Source organism: Aquila chrysaetos, chromosome 22, assembly GCF_900496995.4.
Source record: "Aquila chrysaetos chrysaetos chromosome 22, bAquChr1.4, whole genome shotgun sequence".
NCBI classification, from domain to species: domain Eukaryota; kingdom Metazoa; phylum Chordata; class Aves; order Accipitriformes; family Accipitridae; genus Aquila; species Aquila chrysaetos.
In genome coordinates this window covers 18,263,817-18,282,380 of record NC_044025.1, presented here as the reverse complement: position 1 = coordinate 18,282,380, position 18,564 = coordinate 18,263,817, and the positions used below count along the sequence as shown (strand labels likewise).

Genomic DNA, 18,564 nt, shown 5'->3' with positions numbered 1-18,564 from the left:
ACTGGAAGATTGACAAGTGAATAATATTAATATTAATATTAACAGTAATAGTAATATTATTATTATTAATAATAATCATACTAATGATGGTGTGCAGAGCCTTGATCTGGCACCAACAGTGCTTCGTGTGAACCGTTTGCCATCTCTCCCAAGAGGACAGTAACTCCAGCAGAGAGGCGGTGGGGAGGAAAACCCTATTTCCAGGGGGTACAGCTATCTCACCCCTTCAGCTCAGCCTTACACTCCTCATTGCCCTGGTGATTACTAATGGGCCTGGGTCCCACAGGCCTTTTAAAAGGATCTGTTACTTTGCCATGGCTCTATGACATCTGTGATTTCTTTAGTATTTTTTCATATTGATCATTATGGCTTTTGGTTGAGGAGGAAGAGAGAAAAGGCATTAGTTGATCATGAGCGCTATTACCGGGCTACTGGGCATAAAACTGGTTTTAACAAGTCAGTTAATTTGTTAATCTGGATTAAAAAATGCTTCAGTAATGTCCTTTGAAGACTATAAAAGTAAAAGTTCAGCAAAGTATCAGCTGGAAGTATTTTATGCAGTATTTTGGCATCTCCATTCTGCAGTGCTCACATACAGTACGGTCAGTAAATCTCCTTGGTCCTTAGCAGCTCTGCTCCTCCAGATGATTTCTTTTAATTGCATATGCCACGAGTAAAAGAGCTCCGGAAAATTAGTTCTCACCTGCTTCTGCTCTGATAATCTCTACCTACTATACAAATCAGTCTTAATGGAGCATTTGAGCCCCAGAGATCTATAATTATAGTATTAAGTTTCATGTGCTCACAGGTAGTAGGGCAGACTGTATTTTACAGACCATGTACAGAGTAAAATCAAAATCTACAACAGACTGACACCCAATAATGAAAATCCTTCCGAGGATGCTCTTGTTAATAACTAAACCCCAAGCATTGTTTGAGCCTCGCTCCAGCAGGGACGACAGTAAGTAGGGCACCACATGGCATGGAAATCGCAGAAAATCCTTGTTGTCTAAAACCCGTCCAGAATTTTGGATTCGCAGCTATTTGCTCATTTTTTGAGCCCAGGTAATCGACAAAGACTCTCTAGAGCTTCAAATCAGTTGGAAAAGGCTGGAACAGAGTAGTTCCCGCGCTGTGAGGCTGCTGTGGGCCTTGTCACCAGAGCAGACGAGCATCTTGCAGTTCGTAGCAGACTGTTTCCCCACGGTAAATCTCAGCAGAGTGAAAGTGGGATAATCTCAGTTGTGTTTTGAGAAAGTCTGTGCTGGAAGCACGTTTCCCAGCTAGCAGGGATGCCCTATCTATGGGGCCATCTCAGACTTTCTCTCCTAACTAAAAGGGGAATTAAGTGAGACCTAAAGACTTGCAGAACCTCCTGGCAGAGGGTCCCTAATGCCTGCATGCCCCAGAGGTGGTTGTTTGGATCCAGCAAGAATAAAGGATTACCAACACCTATCAGCAGACATATGGAAAAATGCATATACATATATGCATATATACATATATGTGATGTCGTGCCAAGATTCAAATTCAAGCTATTTCAGTTATTTCTGAAGTTAGTAAGGGTCTTGCTGCTGATTTCAGTGGGACTGAGATTGGTGTCTGTTTATGGAAATTTTTTACCCCGTAACTATCTGGTATGTCCAAAGAATTTGCCAACGATTTCAGCAGTCCTAGCATCCAATTCACCTATTTTTTTTCCCTGTGCTAGTGCAAGGAGATGATTGTAGTGCAATTAAAAAAAGCCGCCTGTTTGCAATCGGGGTAGCCTGTTCCAGCTCCTTGTCCATTCACCAAACTGTTCTTTTGATAAAAATAAATACAAACCCTGTTGTTGTAAATGGGGGTGCAGGTTGGTACTGCAGCCTCTGAATATAGGCATTCCATCTGTCCCGGCGGCAGATTTGTTCAACTATGTCTGAACCTATCACTGCTCGGGGGAAAAAACTGTTCTCTGACTCATGTTAATGTATGAATCTAATTGTACCCTCACGCAGTTTGCAGCTTTCATTGCCCATTAGGAACATTAACATCATACACTGAGTCCTGGTAGATGTATGGTCTTTATATACTGCATAATGTCCACAGATCTCTGCTCGCAGCTAAGAAAACACAAAAGAATAGAGGATATTTTGAAGTTTTGTGGAGGTTTTTTTTTTTCTTTGAGATTGAAGTCCAGTGTCTTGGGACCCAGTGACTTTAGATGACCTTCCGTCTCCATGGACTGTACTAAATTTCAGCCCCTGGAGGCTACTCCATACAAAACCTCCTGGCTTTCAAGGGCAGGTGCAAGCAAAGCTTCACTGCGTCACAGATCAAGACCTGTTACTGCCAGAATTAGATTTCACAAATCTCTTTTATTTAACAGGACATCATTAAGGAACTGGCCTATACTGGTTGCCGGTGCCTTTAATGAGTATAAGTATTATGCTGCTATTAAGATTTCCAAGCAATAATATTTCCTTTTCAGCATTTATACTTACTGAGAAACAGAGCTGGATGTATGTGTAGAAACAAGCATATGAAAACTGTGTTAAAGAAATGTAAGGATTGCAGACTCAGGCACTCAAAAAGGAGGAAATGCTGACACTGAGGTGTCTGTGTAATCTTAATTTAGCGCCTCTCCTTCTAATTTTTGTGGAAATTATATGTCCCCATCTTGTATTTTTGATAATACATCCACCTTCTTCGTTACATAGGAGGGTTGATTTTCAGGCATAGATTTCGCCTGTGTGATGAACGGCTTCTCGGCGTTTTGCCCGATGCTTTCCCTGTTTGCCCTCTGCCTTTTTCCCTGCACAGTGTATGATCATGTCCTGAAGACTGACTGTCTTCTTGGGCTTTTACAGCAATCCTGAGCATCGGAGTGCTCTGAAAGCTCTGCTTAATGAAATCATTAAATTCACTGATTATGTGAGGGGATGGTGGGACCCCAATTTTACAGATGGGAAACTGAGACATAGAAAAATGAAAGCCAATTCATTCCACTAATCCTGGGCTGTCCCATCTGAGATGTGTAGGAGCTGACTTTTTTGGGCTTGTACAACACCATATATCCAAGCATCCACCTCCTTTCCCCACAAACACTGTTAACTGCCCATACAGCTCTGATTCACCTGTGTTTTGGAGCTGGCTAGAGAGACATGGCTGAGCTGCCTCATTCCTCCCATAAAACAGGGCAAAGAAGATAAAACTGTTGCTTTTAAGGGTGTCTGTGTGTGCCTAGTGCGATGTGGGAGTGTTGAGCAATGCTGAAGGGGGGGGAGGATGGAGACACGAAGTGTAGAAACCCTTCAGCAAGGTAGGATTTGGCGCGTCAGAGGGCTCCCCCATCGCACACAAATGCAGCAGAAAGGAAAGGTTGGGGTTTCCCAACAGTGGGGCAGATTTCGTGGAGGCGAGGGCCCCGCTTGACACCCCCAACCTCTAGCTGAGAGCCAGAGCTGTGCCAGGGCTGGTGCCAAGCGTGTGCAATGCACCTCTGGCCACCCTTTGCCCGTGCCCTGCGTGGGAGCGAGCAGGGAGACCCTCCATCCCACCACGTGATTTGGGGAAAAGGGACAGCTCACGCCAGCCAGGTTCTCCCAGCGCCGCAGGTTTAGGCAAAGCTGTGAGCTCCATACCCTATTCAGGGGTGCAGCATCCTCACCTTGCCCCAAATCCCCCAACACCTTCCAGCTCCCCTTACGAACCATGGCAAGGACAGCCCTGAACACCAACGCTGCTGGTGGCACCGCTCCGCTCCTGCTCTCTGCCCGCTTATCCTGAACGGGTCTCTAATCCCTTCCCTGCGAGACTCGGGGGCCAGCTGATGTTTTTGCAGGTAGCCACAAGTGTCTGCGGCCAGTGTGGTGTCGGAAACGCCGGCTGGGCCCGTGCTGACTGTCGCCTTGGGGCGAACCCTTCCCTTCCACCCCAGGGTCCTTCCGAGGAGCGGGCCCCCCCGAACTTAAGAAACAAAACTCCAGAGGCGCTGCTGAAATTCAGTAAAAACGTTAAAAATTTTATTTACAGGGTAAAGTACAATTTCTTAAAAAAACCAAAACCAAACCAAACCCCCACTTTGATAAGAGGCATAATAATAGAATAAAGCTCTTTATGTACAAAAATACAATTTTCATATGAATGAACATCTTGAATAAATTAAACCGCTATCTGGCCCAGTCGCTGAATACCCCGTGTCTGCTCCTGCTCTAAAGCAAGACCGCCGCGCTGGGGGTCAGCATCTATAATGCATGAGCCTCTCCGCTTGTCCTTCGGGCGCAGGGTCCCATCGGGGCCGGTGCTGGGCCCCCCCCCTCCCCGGGCGCAGGGCAGGAGGGATGCGCTGAGCCCCGTGCTGCGCCCCGGGGCCGCATCGGCCCCTTAAGCCTTTTCATGGCATTGTCAGGGCGTTCAAACCAAATTTTCATGCTCGTTTTTCTTCGCTGGAGAGCTACAAATTGTAAAATTGACTTTTCACCTCGTCTGCGGCAGCAAATCTGTCGCTTTTCTTCCCGGTTTTCGGAGTCGTGAGGAGGCGAGGGCGGGGGTGGGAGGAGGGGAAGGGGCTGGGGGTGGGTGGGTGGGGGGGTGCTGGGTGCTGAAAAGTGCAACGGGAGGAGACACCCCCTCCACCCCCCCCCCCCCCCCCCCCACCCCCCCCCGGCCCTCGGGCGGGGAGAGCCGGCCGCCCTCCGCGGTGCGGTGCGGTGCGGTGCGGTGCGGTTCAAGCCCTTAACGACAAGATGCGCCCGGGGCCGCGGAGGCTGCGGGCAAGCCGCGGAAGGCGCGCAGGCTTTCGGCGGGCGCGTAAGCGCAGTCCTCGGAGGTGGCGGGGCTGCTGGGAGCGGAGGCGGAGGCGCAGAGCGAAGGGGCGGACGGGGAAGCGCTGGATAACCAGGAGCCGGCATCGCTGCCGGGGCTGGGGGGAGCGGCGGCCCCGCGGAAGGTGGGGGGCGGCGGGAGGCATTGCTCGGCCAGGCGGAGGGTCTCGGAGAGGGCCCAGATGTAGTTGTAGGCGAAGCGCAGGGTCTCGATCTTGGTGAGCTTGGTGTCGTCGGGGAAGGTGGGCAGGACGCTGCGGAGCTCGTCCAGGGCGGCGTTGAGGTGGTGCATGCGGTTTCGCTCCCGATCGTTGGCCTTTACCCGCCGGCTGCGTTTCAGCGTGTGCAGAAGCGCTTCGGTACGCGCCCGCGCACGGCCGCGCCTCCTCCGCCGTTCCCGCGGAGCGCCGGGCGGCTCCGACCCGCCGCCGCTGCTGGCCGCCTCCGCGGGCATCCTGCGGGGAGAAAACACGGAGCCCCCGTCACTGGCGGCGGGGAGCGAAGGGGAAGGTGCGAAGCGACGGGGGGAAGGGGTGGGGGGAGAGAGAAAGAAAGAAAAAAAAAAAAAGCAAAAACCAAAAACCGACCCCAAAAGCCCCAAACCCAACCCAAAACCTAAGGGGGGTGGAGGTGCGGGAGTGCTTGGCACGGCGGCCCTGCGCCGCGCAGGTGCCTGCGCCCCCCCCCGTACTCACATGGAAAGGCACTCCCAGGGATGCAGTTAAGCAATAACGGGATAAAAATATAGACAGGAAAAAGCAAAGCTTGCCGCTGCAGGGGAGGGGAGGAGGGGGGGGGGGGGGAGGAGGGCTGCGAGCCCTCCGTGGATGGGGGAAAAAAAAAAAAGGGAAAAAAAAAAAGGGGGAAAAAAAAAGGGGAAAAAAAAGGGGGAAAAAAAGGGGAAAAAAAAGGGAAAAAAAAGGGAAAAAAAAGGGAAAAAAAAAAAGGAAAAAAAAAAAAAAAGAGGGAAAGGCGGGGCGGGGGGGGGGGGGGCCGGGGCCACGCGACCGCTCTTGTCTTTGAAGTGCTGCGGGCTGCGATCCGCTCGTGTGAGCGGCGGCTTTGGCACACGACGGCGCGGCGGCCCGTACTTATAGCGGCGGGCGGACAATGGCCCCCGTGGCCGCCCCGCGGGGCCGCGCCGAGGCGGCAGGTCGGCCCCGTGCGCCGCGCCCTCCGGAGCGTGCCCGCAATTACCGCGGGCAGCCGCGCATCTGCCGCGCCCCCGGGGGGAACGGGGAGGAGGGGGACCGGGGGGGGGGGGTCCGCTCCTTACCCGCCCCCCCCCCCCCCCGGGCTTTTGTCCCCCCCCGGGGTGCGGGGGGTGACCGGACAAAGCGTGGGTGGGTGCTCCGGGGAGGGGTCACCGGGCTCTTCGGTCGGGGTGAGTTTAAATCGCAGGGGATTTGGGAAAAAAAAAAAGCGGTTTGGGTTTCCACAGGATGGGCCGTGGTTTCTTTTTTTTTTTTTTTTTTTTTTTTCCCCCCCCCAGCCAGAGCCGGCTGGAAGATTTCTTCAAGTTTTCTTTGCACCTTGCGGTTTTTCTACACCCGCCGCTCCGTCAAAGCGAAAATACTCTGGAACCATAAAACTTGAACTCAAAGCAGGTCTTTTCCCTCCTGCATTTCAGAGGAGGATAGCTACACGCGCTTTGGCTTTCGGGCGCTTCACTTTGAAAAGGGTTTTGCAGGTGCTCAGAAAGTTAAAAATGCCAAATTACGCTTATCTTACAAACTTTGGTGGTTGTGAAAGTATATATAGAATACTTCTTTGTCTCTGGAGAAAAGCCAAGAACTCTGCTGGTTTTATTGTACAGTTCTTGCTGCCTCTGCTAATCCCCATGAAGTGCCCAGGTATCACTACTTAACACTTTGGGAAGCCACAGTTCCGTAAGCGGCTAAAAAGTTCCCTAATTCTGACATCTGGCTTTTTGCATCCTGCCTCTCGGTGCTGTAAGGAAGCCCCGTTGTCAGCACTCAGGTACTCTCCTGTCTGGAAGGTTTTCAGTTTCACCGTCCATCGATAGCCATTTTTAGACTTCTATGCCTAAACTCACATTTATTTACATGATTGCCCCGTACATTAAATGTAAATTCACTCCCGCTCCCGTGATTTTCTCCTATGCCTTTGATAAGCAGGCATAGTTATTGTCTTCACCTCTGCATTTCGAGTTCATAGCAGCTATTCTTTACTTGAACCTGAGAGAGGAGTTTGCTATCGGAGTTATTCCTACTGCTTTCCACCCTCCTCGCTTTTGAGGTGATGCACGACACCAGCAAACTGCCACGGCCAGCCTTCTTTGTGCCAAAAAGATCACGCACAGAAGTGAGCAATCCGAAAAAAGCCCTGGGTGATGAATATTAATGAGTCTCAAACTAGAAATAGTTTTCCAGTGGCCGAGCTTGCAGGATCAGCTCGCTTTCTGCTTTTTAACATCTTTATATGGCTACGGACCTTCGATGTGCAATCTAACCGCGGAAGGCCAGGCGATGGGGCCTGGCTGTTCTGCACGAGGGACCGAGCTCTCTCAATCACCAGACCTGCAATCAGGCTGATGTTTTTAGGGCCCGTGCATGCATAAATGACTTTCTGCGCTAAGTAGTTCCACCTCACTGAGTTACTCATGTCCTTAAGTGACGGCACGATTAGAGGCCTCGGTCGGCAGACAGACATCGGTGGAGTTTCCAGCGTGAACCGCGAGAAAGTCAGAAGGGACCAAAATTTAAAGGTTATGGAAGCATATGGCAAAAAATGTTAAACTTTTGTTAATGTGCACTTTGTATGTAGTGATATAAACTCCAATGTTGTCTGCAACACTTTTATTGTCTTTTGTTTAGGTGTCTTTGAGCAGTCAATAGTTTATTCATTAAAATGTTTATGATTCCCTAGAGTTTCACAGACTTTGGCACAACCGATCACTTGTCTGAAAGTTTGCAGTGAAAGCGCATTATTCATTAGTCCTTATCCATCATTTGCAGTTTGTCATTTGTTATTCTCTTGTTTTAAAAGTTTGTGCTCCAATCAAGGAGGGGAGAGAGCACCATGTGTCTCTGTGATCAGTCACAGCCATGAATAGCCAGAGCTGAAGTGAATGTTTCACAAACAACCCATAGGCTGAAATTTGTTTGCATAATCTATTCACTGCGTACTTATGAATAACGAATGCATTCACAGAACCAGAATTGTTTCAGGAAGCCTTCGCAAACAGAAAGAAGTGCTAAATATCTTGGATAATTTATTCCCGATGAATAATTCAACCAGTTCTATCGCAGGCAGTCTACTAATTTTGCAGATAAATTATTCAGCCAACACAGATAATAGCTCTTACACCTTATGGGCCTGCTCCTATGGAAGTCAGCTGCTAAAGTTTCATGAAGTTTTCTGGGATCAGGAAAGAAAAAAATCCCAAACTGAAACAGGATTTCAAGGAACACAGAGTGTGTACCCAGCTGATGGCCTTAGTCTGATTTTCAGCCTTTGGTAGTCGCTTCTTCGCCTTGACGTAAGCACAGCTAGGCTCAGATGGACTCGTGGATGTTATTAGTTTCATATTTTGAGCTCTAAGGAAGCTTGCCATAAATACCATTTGCTCTGAGACAACTTACAGCACTTAAAAAAAAGAGAGGAAAAAAGATTCAAATGGCATTTTCAACTATGGAAACCGTAAAAGCACAGCTGGATCAGCCCATCCTTCGCTATGTGGGATGGCAAACTGCTCATCCAAAATCGGAGCAAACTGTTGTGGGCAAGTTTCCATGCAGCGCATTTATCACTTGGTGGACTAGGGCCTTGAGCACGAAGCTCGCTCCTCCGCCTTTGTGTTGAGATGTCATGCGTGGGGTCTCGCTCATGGCTGGACGCCAGTAAAAGTAGAAAATCAATAAAGGTGGAGGAAAGGCTGTTGGAGGAAAGGTGCCACAAAGCTCCCAGGTGCTCGCAGCAAAGGCTGTCGGTGCTCGGCACTGCTCTCTGAATGTGCCATTTCCAGCAAGGAAAAAGCCGGCCTGTGAGAAGATACTGTTCCCTGGTAAGTGTTCGTTGTACCTTGTAAAGGTAAATAAATCTCCGCATTTGGAATCGGCCACACATTTCAAAAATGACCAGAATTATGATCATTAGAGCAGTGTTAGCATCACTCTTCTCCCCAAGCATGCAAATGAGTGGTTGACAGTAAGATGTCAACCACATTTGGAAGATGCCTCAGAGAAGTTAGAGGTACTTCTTTTTTTTTTTTAAGGCTTAAGATGCACATCTTGAACAGCTTGCCAGACCCTGTGTTTTGTTACGTTAGTACGTGAGGGCTTAAACTAATGTTGGGATGAGTGTCAAAACCACATATCAACCAGGAGAATACTGCTTTTTTGCTCCCTCGTTGTTTGAAAGCATGGCCAGAGCGAGAAGGCAGAGTTGCCCGCGGAAGACGCTTTCAACTGAATTTGGAAAGATGACGTGGCTGGTGGCAAACCATCACCCTGGGAGCAGAAAGTTTGACCCCGTGCCTTGCAGGAGTAAAGGGAGGGTCATCCTCGCTCACCCCTGGGGATGCCCAGGTCGATGCAGCAGGGATTTTAAAAATAGATGGAAAACCAGAAGATGGCTCGATGGGGGGAGCTTGTCTCCCCGTGCTTGCACGGGCACGGTGCAGGGCACGGCAGCTGCTTGTCCAGCCAGGGCTGGGGACAGACGTGCACCATAGGGATGGACATACGGTGCCGTGCTCCTGGGACCGGAGTCAGCTTACAGCTCCCGACCCCAGGCTACCGGAGGGCTCAGGGGTTCACGCCTTGGCTACTGACTAATGGACAGCCCTGGAAGTCCAATATTTGAAAGGGATCTCAGCCTGCACGGAGGCAGCGTTAACCCCTTCCAGAGCAGGAGCCGCTTCTCCTGCTGGGGAAATGCCTGGGGAGCAGCTCAAGGGCTTCGTCGATAAAGGATTTGAGCTCATCTCCGACCTGCCTGCGGCCAGCGTGAGGCCTCGGGCCGCGTGCCGGGGACAGCCGGCGGGAGCGGAGCACGGGGGCTTCGCAGGGAGGGTCCCCGGGTACCGGGGGGGTCCTGGCCCGGAGGAGTCCAATCCGCTCTGAAATCCCGCACAAGTGCCTGGGAGCCGCGGCCGGGGCTCAACCCCTCCCAGGGCCTCTGCAGAAATAGTGGGAATGTTTTATTTTCAGGTTTTAAATGTGTGATGTAACATTTTCCTTCTTTTTGGAAGGGGGGGGGGGGGCGAGTAGGTAAACGATTGTTCCCTGCAAGCACAAATGTATTTTGTTTGTTGTAATTAAAATGTTTTAATGAGACAACCATAAAATCAACCATTAATTATTTTTTTTCAAACACTTCTGCTTCCTTTTGAGCTAGGTCTATTTAGAAATAGTTTAGAGAGTAGCCTGCAGTTTTATTCTTTCTTTGGTATTATACACAGGAGTGGAGAAGTCATTTATAAATAATTACACAATGTTTTGGGTCTTTGGGTTTGTATAATATATCAAAGCGATTAGTACACGCATTGTTCCATTGTAAATGGTTTTTTTCCCTTCCTTTCAGTTTCACTTGCCTTGTCTTCTATCTAAACCTTTTTCGTGAAATCCTTTGTCTTCCTCATTCTTTTAGCTTGTTACAGTGCAGGGACATTCTTCTTATTCAAACACTCACAGCATGAGCAAAGAAAGCTACTTCTGTCGCATCTTAAGTTTTACCATAACTTTCTGGCATTTTCTTTTCTTCCAATTTTCCCAGACTACTGATAGGGTAATGAAGAATTATAACATACATCAATTATTGGTGCTCACGGTGTATTATGCTCCTGAATTCAAGGGGAGATAAAGAGGAAAAAAAAAAAAAAAAGCACCACTTTCTGTGGTTTTGAGGCACATGAGAGAGGACTCGGCGCAGATTATTTATAACATCTTTCTGAGCATCAATTATGTTTGACTCCTACAACCACTTCCTTGTCCCACTGGTTTTACGGCCAGAAGGAGTCATTTTTGTGTGTGGTAGCTGCGGCATTTAACTTGTTTCTTTTATGAGGAGCCCAAACAATGCATCTTCAGGCCAAACAATCTATCTCCCCGAATAATAGCCCAAATGTCAGTCAAGCGCTCAGGGCTGGGAAATATATGATCATGGTAAAGGGCCACGGGAAGAAAGCGTGGAGATGGAGGGGTTCGCGCGGGGCCCTCGCGCGGCTCCACAGCGGTGCTGTCTCTCCCAGTTTCGGCACTGGGTACCCCCGGGGATGTGGGCTGGACCCGGCGTGGGGTGCAGGTGCCCGGCGATGTGACCGGGCTGCCCGAGGTTTCGACAACCCTAATCTGAGTTATCCGAGGAAAGTTATCCAAACTCTCCCGGTGCGGTCACGCTGCTGGGGCACGCTCTCTGCCTGGCCCTTCCTCAGTCTCCCGGCTACCACATGAACGGGGAAAAATGAGATTAGGATGTCAACTCCGAGAAACAAGCCCCTTTTTTCCCCCACCTTATTGTGCGAGGGGTTTTTCTTCTCTTCCCCCCCCCCCCCCTTCTCCCGCCCACAATTCCCCCTCTTTTGTTGATTTGTATTTTCTTAATTGAAGCTAGAACACTTATTCTAAAAGAAAGGGACAAAATTCATTGACCGCCCTGCGGATGAAATCCCCCCAACAACGTGCAAAGCGGGAAGCTTAACTACATGCTGAGATGCTCAGGTTTTCTTTTATACAATCCATATAAATAATTCTACTTAGGAGTGGCTTTTATTTTTATTTTCTTTTAACTCCAATAAAGATAACCTGGAAGAATTGAAGCACCGTAAGGGTGGGATGAAATTGAGCCTGAGCTCTTGGGGGGGGGCTTTCGGGGTCCCCCCCAGCTCTGGGGATGGAGCCTTGCAGCCGGAGGAGGATGCTCCGGGACCACCGGCAGCCCGCAGGTCCCCACCGCCCCGCCGCGGGGGCCCGGAGGATTTGCTGCCATTTGCATAGCAGGTGTTGGGTCCTGGGCCATTCTTCCTTAAGGGAGTTTTAATACGGGATAAATTACTGGGAATTAGGAGGAGGCAGGCGACAAGAAAAGCGCTCGCGGAGTCTTCTCCCAGCCACGGCAGGGGAAACGGAGAGAATGGCTAAAGAAAAGGAGAAAAACCCAAACGCGGCGGCTCCTGCCCCAGCCCGGGGAGTTTGGGGTGCGCGGGGGTTGGGGGGCAGCTCTCGCCGACTTCTCCTGAAACTCAGGTTTGAACCCAGGAACGCGGTAATCCCAGAGACAGTAATACGATTACCGGCCTGAGGATCTTTGAGTCAGTAGGTCTGGTAGGGGAGTTTAAAATGTTAATCCCTGGTATAATCCCTTCCCTGGCATTGTACGTACAAGGGTTGCACCCGCAAGAGAATTGCCTGTTTCCTTCCTGGGCTTCAGGGTGGGAGGGCAAGGCTGGGGAGCAACCCCCCCGCTTCCATGCATCCACACTGATGTGCACACACTAACACGCGTGTGAACGTGTGCACACCTATGTGTGCCCACCACGTATGTGCATCCACGTGCATCCAGCCGTGTACCCACAGGCCCATGCACACTCACGTGTGCGCACTCATGCAATCACATGCGAACACACGTGCACACACGCAGCTCCTGTGCGAAACTTCACTGCTGTCCCAAAGTTGTCTCATCTGCCGTAGGAACTGCAGTGACAGCATCCAGAGATGTTTGGAAATACCGGTGGCTGTCGTACTTGGGATCACGTACTGGCTTGTTCGTAGTGTTTTTGCAATGCCTGGCTCTGGCCATGGCTAAGGCCAAGACAAGTGGTTAATAACAGCGATGCTACAGACTTTTCCGTACATCTGGATGGGTACATGTACATCTGCACACAAAATGGGAAAGGAAGGCTGGGTCACCGGTGTTCCCAGGGGGGTCTTGATGAAAATTTCCTATCACACCTCAGTCACTGCTTAGCCCTGTCAATTAGAGTATGCATACATAAAAGAAAAATGAGATGCTTCACATGTTTTTAAGCAGAGAGTCATTTTGAAATGCATCCACCTGTAGGCTTTTGTTGCAGGTAGGAAAGGGTTGCCTGTAATTCTTGTTTTGGCCCTCTGTAAAGGGACGTCGGTATGAAACCATCCAGATGCTTTTCACATCAAAGGAGGCTTGACGTTTTATATATATAAATAGAGGCCATCTATAATAAAAGATTGTATCAGTGAGGAAGAAGCTGACATCTCCTCAACTAAAAAAAAAGCAAAAAAAAAAAGCAGGTGAATTCACCCCAAAAGAGATGTGAGAGCTGGGCAGGGACCTGCCAGTGCTTGCGGGAGCCCCAGCGCCCGGGAAGAGCGGGGCAGGTGGAAAAAGCGAGGCGAGAGCTCCAGCCACGGGCCTTGGGCCATGGCCCTGCACCCTGACCCCAGGGATGGGACCTTTGGGTGCAGTTCCCGCTGCCCTGGCCATGAGAGGGCCGAGGGTGACACCCCAAGGCACAGCGCTGCAAACTCGGCCGTGCGGAGCTGGAGGGTTCGCAGCTCCCTGGGCTCCGGAAAAGCTCCCGTGAATATTTAGCAAAGCAAAACCTGCTGTACTGACAGAAAAATCCTGCTTTCCTTTGGGCTTATGCTGTCATTTTATTGCTTTTACTGTATTAGTAAAAAAAAAAAAAAAAAATTAATTATCTCAGTAAAACTTTTATGTGACCTTGAGTACAATTGTAAAGATTTCTGAGTGAGAAAAAGTGATACAAAGAGCTTTTCCTGGCTGAGGTTTGGTGGTTTGGGGCTGGTTTAGATGTGGTGAGAGCTGACTTTTGGAGAGCTGGTGTCGGGCCCTGGGGAGGTAGGCAGGGCGGGCTGGGCAGCGGAGAGCTGGGTCGAAAATGGATTTTGCAGTTCAGAGGCCAAACAGTAAAACTGGGCTCTGGGCAGGGCAGAAGGAGGAAGAGATTTAGTTTGGCTTAAACAGAATACAAATTTTAGAAAATGCCAAAATGAAACACCTGGTGGCTGCTGAATTAAGATGCTTCAGTGAAAACACACTGAGATGGCATCCTGACTCTTGAAAGCAACTCTCTTTTTTTTTTTTTTCTGCACCAACTCAGCCTTTTGATGGATGTTCTACTGTTTTTCAAACAGATTTCATTAAACTTAGCTGAAAGCAAATGGTAAATAACTTGTAGATCTGCTCTGCTTTCTGGAATTTAAAGGAGTACTTTGCACTGACTTAAATGGCCCCTGGCTATCCATTTAACTGGGCTGCTTTGCAGTTCATTACCTTAGTATTATATGTGCAATATATCTTTTAAAGTTCCTGTTCTTCAGGGACAAAACCACAGGTATAAAGATCTTAAATTCTAGCCTGAATCATCTCACTGTTAGTGTAAGCAGCTGCAGTGAAGGTGAGGGACCCACTGTTGCTCTCCGTCACACTGACAGCCAAGTATCATCTCTTTCAGTATCTCTTTATGATAATGTCTCCAGGTACAAAAAGAAAAATAAAAGTATAGTGTTAAACTACTGGTGTAACAGCCCTTGAAAACTCGCAGGCAGCATATGGGTTCAAAGTGCTGAATTTGCTGGGACCAGTACCTAATGATGCAACTGCTGGGACCAGTACCTAACGATGCAGCTGAACTGGGCAGAAAGCAAAGGAAAAATTCTGCAGGAAGACAGTGCAGGTGCTGTGCTTCATGCCTGGAGCTGGACTGTGGAGGATCGGAGTACGCAGGTAAGCTTGACCCCCAGTTAGGTGACAAGAACAGTTTTCAAGGTATGTATTAGCCCTTGTAATTACTGAACGTTTTTCTGCTAGGGAAGCTTTAAGTTGTAGGTCAGCTAATACATATTTGAGAATAGCTTGAAGGTGTAAAATGCTAAATAAATACAAAATACTAGTTCTAGTAGTCAGGGAATTAGAAAGACAGTGGAGCAGCGTGATTAAGGGAAAGTAAATGTTGTCCTAGGTGAGGGTTTTTTTTTTTCCTTGGGGCTGTATGCACTTCCACAGTAACGAGCTCCTCTGAAACGAGTATTTGGCTAATGAGAGGAGACAGGTTTGGCTGATCTGTTTCCGCTGAGCCTCTGCTGCAGGGGTGCTGCTTTCTTTCCCAATTTAAGCATGTATTAAAGGGCAATAAATTCTGTGTTCACAGATAAATAGTAAAATAAGTGCAATTGCTAATTATGAAGTGAATGTACTTCTTCAGACTACAGATGTCCCTTGGATAAAACCCAAAATATTGTTTTTTCTTTCACCTCAGGTTTAATGTGCTGCAGGGCTTGAGCCTGTTTCCACTTATTCTGGTGGGAATTAGAGACAATTTCTGCGGAGTCGGTGCAGCTACACTTCTCCGAAGCAGTTGTCGGAGTTAGGCAGGGCTCTGAGCCTCTTACCCCACTGTGCAAACAGAGGAGGGGATCCGATGGGGCTGCAAAATCACAGAGAAATATCTTTCACAAGATTGCTTTTTTATTATTTGCCTTGTGGACCTTACGTATATACAGATGGCTCCTATTCCAAAGAAACTTTTTTTTTCTTTTCTTTATTTTCCCCTGAAACAAATAGGGTATGACTTTGTTTTTTATAGTTTTCAGTACTTGGTGTTATTTATCTTCATTAACCTGTTAATGACCCCAGACCTCCACCCCACACATTACATGCCAGGTGCTGGGAATTTAGCTCTTGATCTATGAGCTCCACCCACAGCCTTCGCCGGAAAAAGAGAAAAACCCCACTTTCCTGACTTGTAAGTGATGGAAATAGCCACAAGAGGTCAACCTTTACTAAGCTGCAGTTTGGAGCCAGCTCTGCTCACCCAGCAGCAGCCGGGATGGACAACCCTGCGTGGAGGCTCTGCTGGAAAGCCCAGGTACCTGCTTCAAGTAAGTGGGCAAAAGTCCCCTGAGGCTTTTCAGAACATGGAAAATTGATTTTTTTTACCACCAGGCTTTGCTTTATGATCATGCTTTATTTCTGTTGGATTTCCTTTATTATCTTCCACTACAAGCTTTAGCTAAATTGGGCACTGTTGTGTGTGGAAAAGGGAAAGGGTCTTGCTACAAAGAGCATGTTATCCGAAAAAGATAAGGTAGAAAATGGGTGAAGGAAAGGACTATTACCAATTAAATGTTATATTTGTGTGCACATAAATATATATTTAAGTAGTGAGTCATTGCAGTGAGCTACTGCAGATCTTGAGATCCTTGTCCAGTTGCTGGAGCTGTGTACCCAGCACTCTATTCCTGTGGGTTACAGCATGCTGTAATTATCCTTAAAACAGAGCACCTGGCATTCAATCAACTATTTGGATTATCATGACACAGATGGCACAGAGCTGAAACTCTAGGAAAACAGGAAGGAGGTTGGTTTTCCCATAGAAAACCACATCTTTCAATTTGTGTTTCAACTCCAGGTTTCAGAGCTTGCTGCTTTCCAGCTTCTGCCATCAACTCTTAGGATAAAAGCAATCAAGCCCCAAAATACTGGCCCTTGGCACACGTGGCCATGCCCGTGTGCTGGTGTGCGGCCAGTAGGACCAGCAAGGGGTTTTGGGCTGGGACCCCTGATATGTGTGCTCTGTGGTCTAAGCCAAGCACCTGAGATCAGATAAGGGTGCTCTGATCAGTAATGCTGCTGACTTTGTGTTTTCCCTTCTGTGTACTGTGCTGGTTTTGTTCTCCTCCATCCCATCCTTTTTTTTTTTTTCTTCTCTCCTGATCTTAGAAGAACATTTCCCAGGTGTGATAAACCCAAGAAGACTTCTTTTTCTCTTAAAGCTATATTTGACATTTTCCCTCTCTAGATCAGTGTTTCCAGGCATTGTTACTCAGTATGTTGCTCTGTACGTTTGAAGTGTTGGGATTTTACCTGCTGGGCAACACCAAACCTCTGCTTCCTCGCCCGTGCTCCCTTCGGGGATGCAGCGCGTGGTGGTCCTGCTCTCGGCATAAGGTGGACCGCGCTTATCAAGTGCAATTGCTTTCTCCAAAAAGACCATTTCCAAGTGCCTTCAGATTCACAAGTGGTCCCAAGAATTCCCTGCTCTTTTATCCTGTAGCTTCCCAGAGTCCTGTAGTAGCTCGTGGGCTGGTGGCATTGCTCAGAGCCAGGCATGATCACCTGACACTGATTACTGTAACGAAGAACTGGATTTCCCTGGCAGGACTGTTTTAGCTGTTGCATAAAAATGGAGAGGGACCACCCTGCCAGTCACTTACGTTTTAAATTTGAGAGGTAGCACTTGGCAAACTGGTTCTTGCTGGGGAGGAGTGGCGCTTGACTGGGAATTACTGGTTCAAGGAGGGAGCTGAGGAGCTCCAGGCTGATTTGTTTTTCCTAATGTGGTTGCAGAAGTGATAAGTCTTCTAGACTTAGAGAGGAAGCTGAAGTAAACCCCAAGGAGAAATGTAAATGGTGCAATTATGAAGGTAATAGAAATGGAGAAGTATTTTTATGCAACACAATGGAATGGGCAGTAATGAGGCAAAAATGCTGAGGGATAAAGACAAAAGACATTTCTTCCGGGATTAGAACTGAGCTCAAAATTGCCAAAGCCTACTGGAAGAGGAAAAAAAAAAATAAGCCTGTTGTAGCATTTCTTTTCCTTTAATAAGCTTCTTTTTCTGGGAGTCCTGAGTGTTCAGATGTAGCACACTTAGTGCCTAGTAACCCAACAAAGCTTTGATTGGTGGCTCTGCAGAAAGATTTTCTTTTCCTTGCAGGTTTCTAACCATGAAAAGACACAGAGATCAGTTGCTTCAGAATCCTTAATTAAACACAACAAAGAAGGGCAATTAGAGCTGTGTTTTGCTTCTGTCATCCAGCAAATCTTGCAAACCTCAAACCCCTTTTCTTGCCCCAAGATTTATGATGGGAATAAATCATAATTATTCCTGTAATTATCAGCCTTAAGTGAACATCAGCAGGATTAATTTTTTTTTTTTCTTGGAGGAGTTTCTGAAACCCATCCAAGAGGAATTCACTAACCTCTTTTGTTGTACAGGAAGAAAAACAAAAACACAGGCGTGGTGATTTTCCCAGGCCTTGGCTGCCTGCCTCCCTGTCACTTCATGTCATGTCATTCCTCCCTCCCAGGTCCCGTGTGCCCGCTCGCAGCAGAGTAGCTCCTGTTGCGCTGGATGCTCTCCATGTGTGTTGTCAGAGCGATCTCTGCCCAAAGAGCTGGTAATAGACACAAGCAAAAGATAAGAGAAAAATCTGAGAGGGTTTGAGTGCTTCAGAGGTTGACAAAAGGACCAGAAATACAACCTGTCACTCGGTGTTCAGAAAATAAATGCTCGTGCACGTTGCAGCTCTACAAAGCATTTCTTCCAGGGATCTTGGCTTTGTTTTGATGGTTGGATGAAGTTGTGCTCATACCCAGCAAGAGGGAACAAGTTCTCCTCTTCAGGCATTGAAGGTGATAACGTGCATCTGTGGGTTTTGCTGCTGGGAAGTCAGATGGTCCTGTCTGAGGACAGGACCCAAATGCAACACCTGGGGAATGGCAGCTGCGTGGGGTCCTGTGGGTCCTGGGCTTGCTGGAGAGCTGGTGCCAGGAGGGAGAACCACTGGGCAAGAAAGCCACATGGCTTCATGTATTGGGCAGAAATTCCTGATGTTTTTACAGGATTTTGGGCAGGTGGCTTGGGAATGAGTCTTCCCAGGGTTGTGCTGCAATCCAGTTTCCCATGCTGGTGTGATGGATGTAGCAGCCAGGTGTCCTCTTTGCCCTTAGTGTGCATGTTCCCTGTTAAGGGGATAATATGACTGTGTAAACCTCTGAGCAGGTTTC

The 18,564-nt window shown here is 48.3% G+C and overlaps 1 protein-coding gene across 1 annotated transcript; it reads right to left on the bottom strand.

Annotated features, from left to right (window-relative positions):
• Nucleotides 1-4,684: 4,684 nt before the first annotated feature.
• On the bottom strand, nucleotides 4,685-5,540 carry NEUROG1 (neurogenin 1). Its single transcript, XM_029998230.2, has 2 exons — nucleotides 5,501-5,540; nucleotides 4,685-5,260 (listed from the first exon to the last, which is right to left on the bottom strand). Coding segments are annotated over exons 1-2 (546 nt in total). The 5' UTR covers nucleotides 5,503-5,540; the 3' UTR covers nucleotides 4,685-4,716.
• Between the last annotated feature and the right edge of the window lie 13,024 nt (nucleotides 5,541-18,564).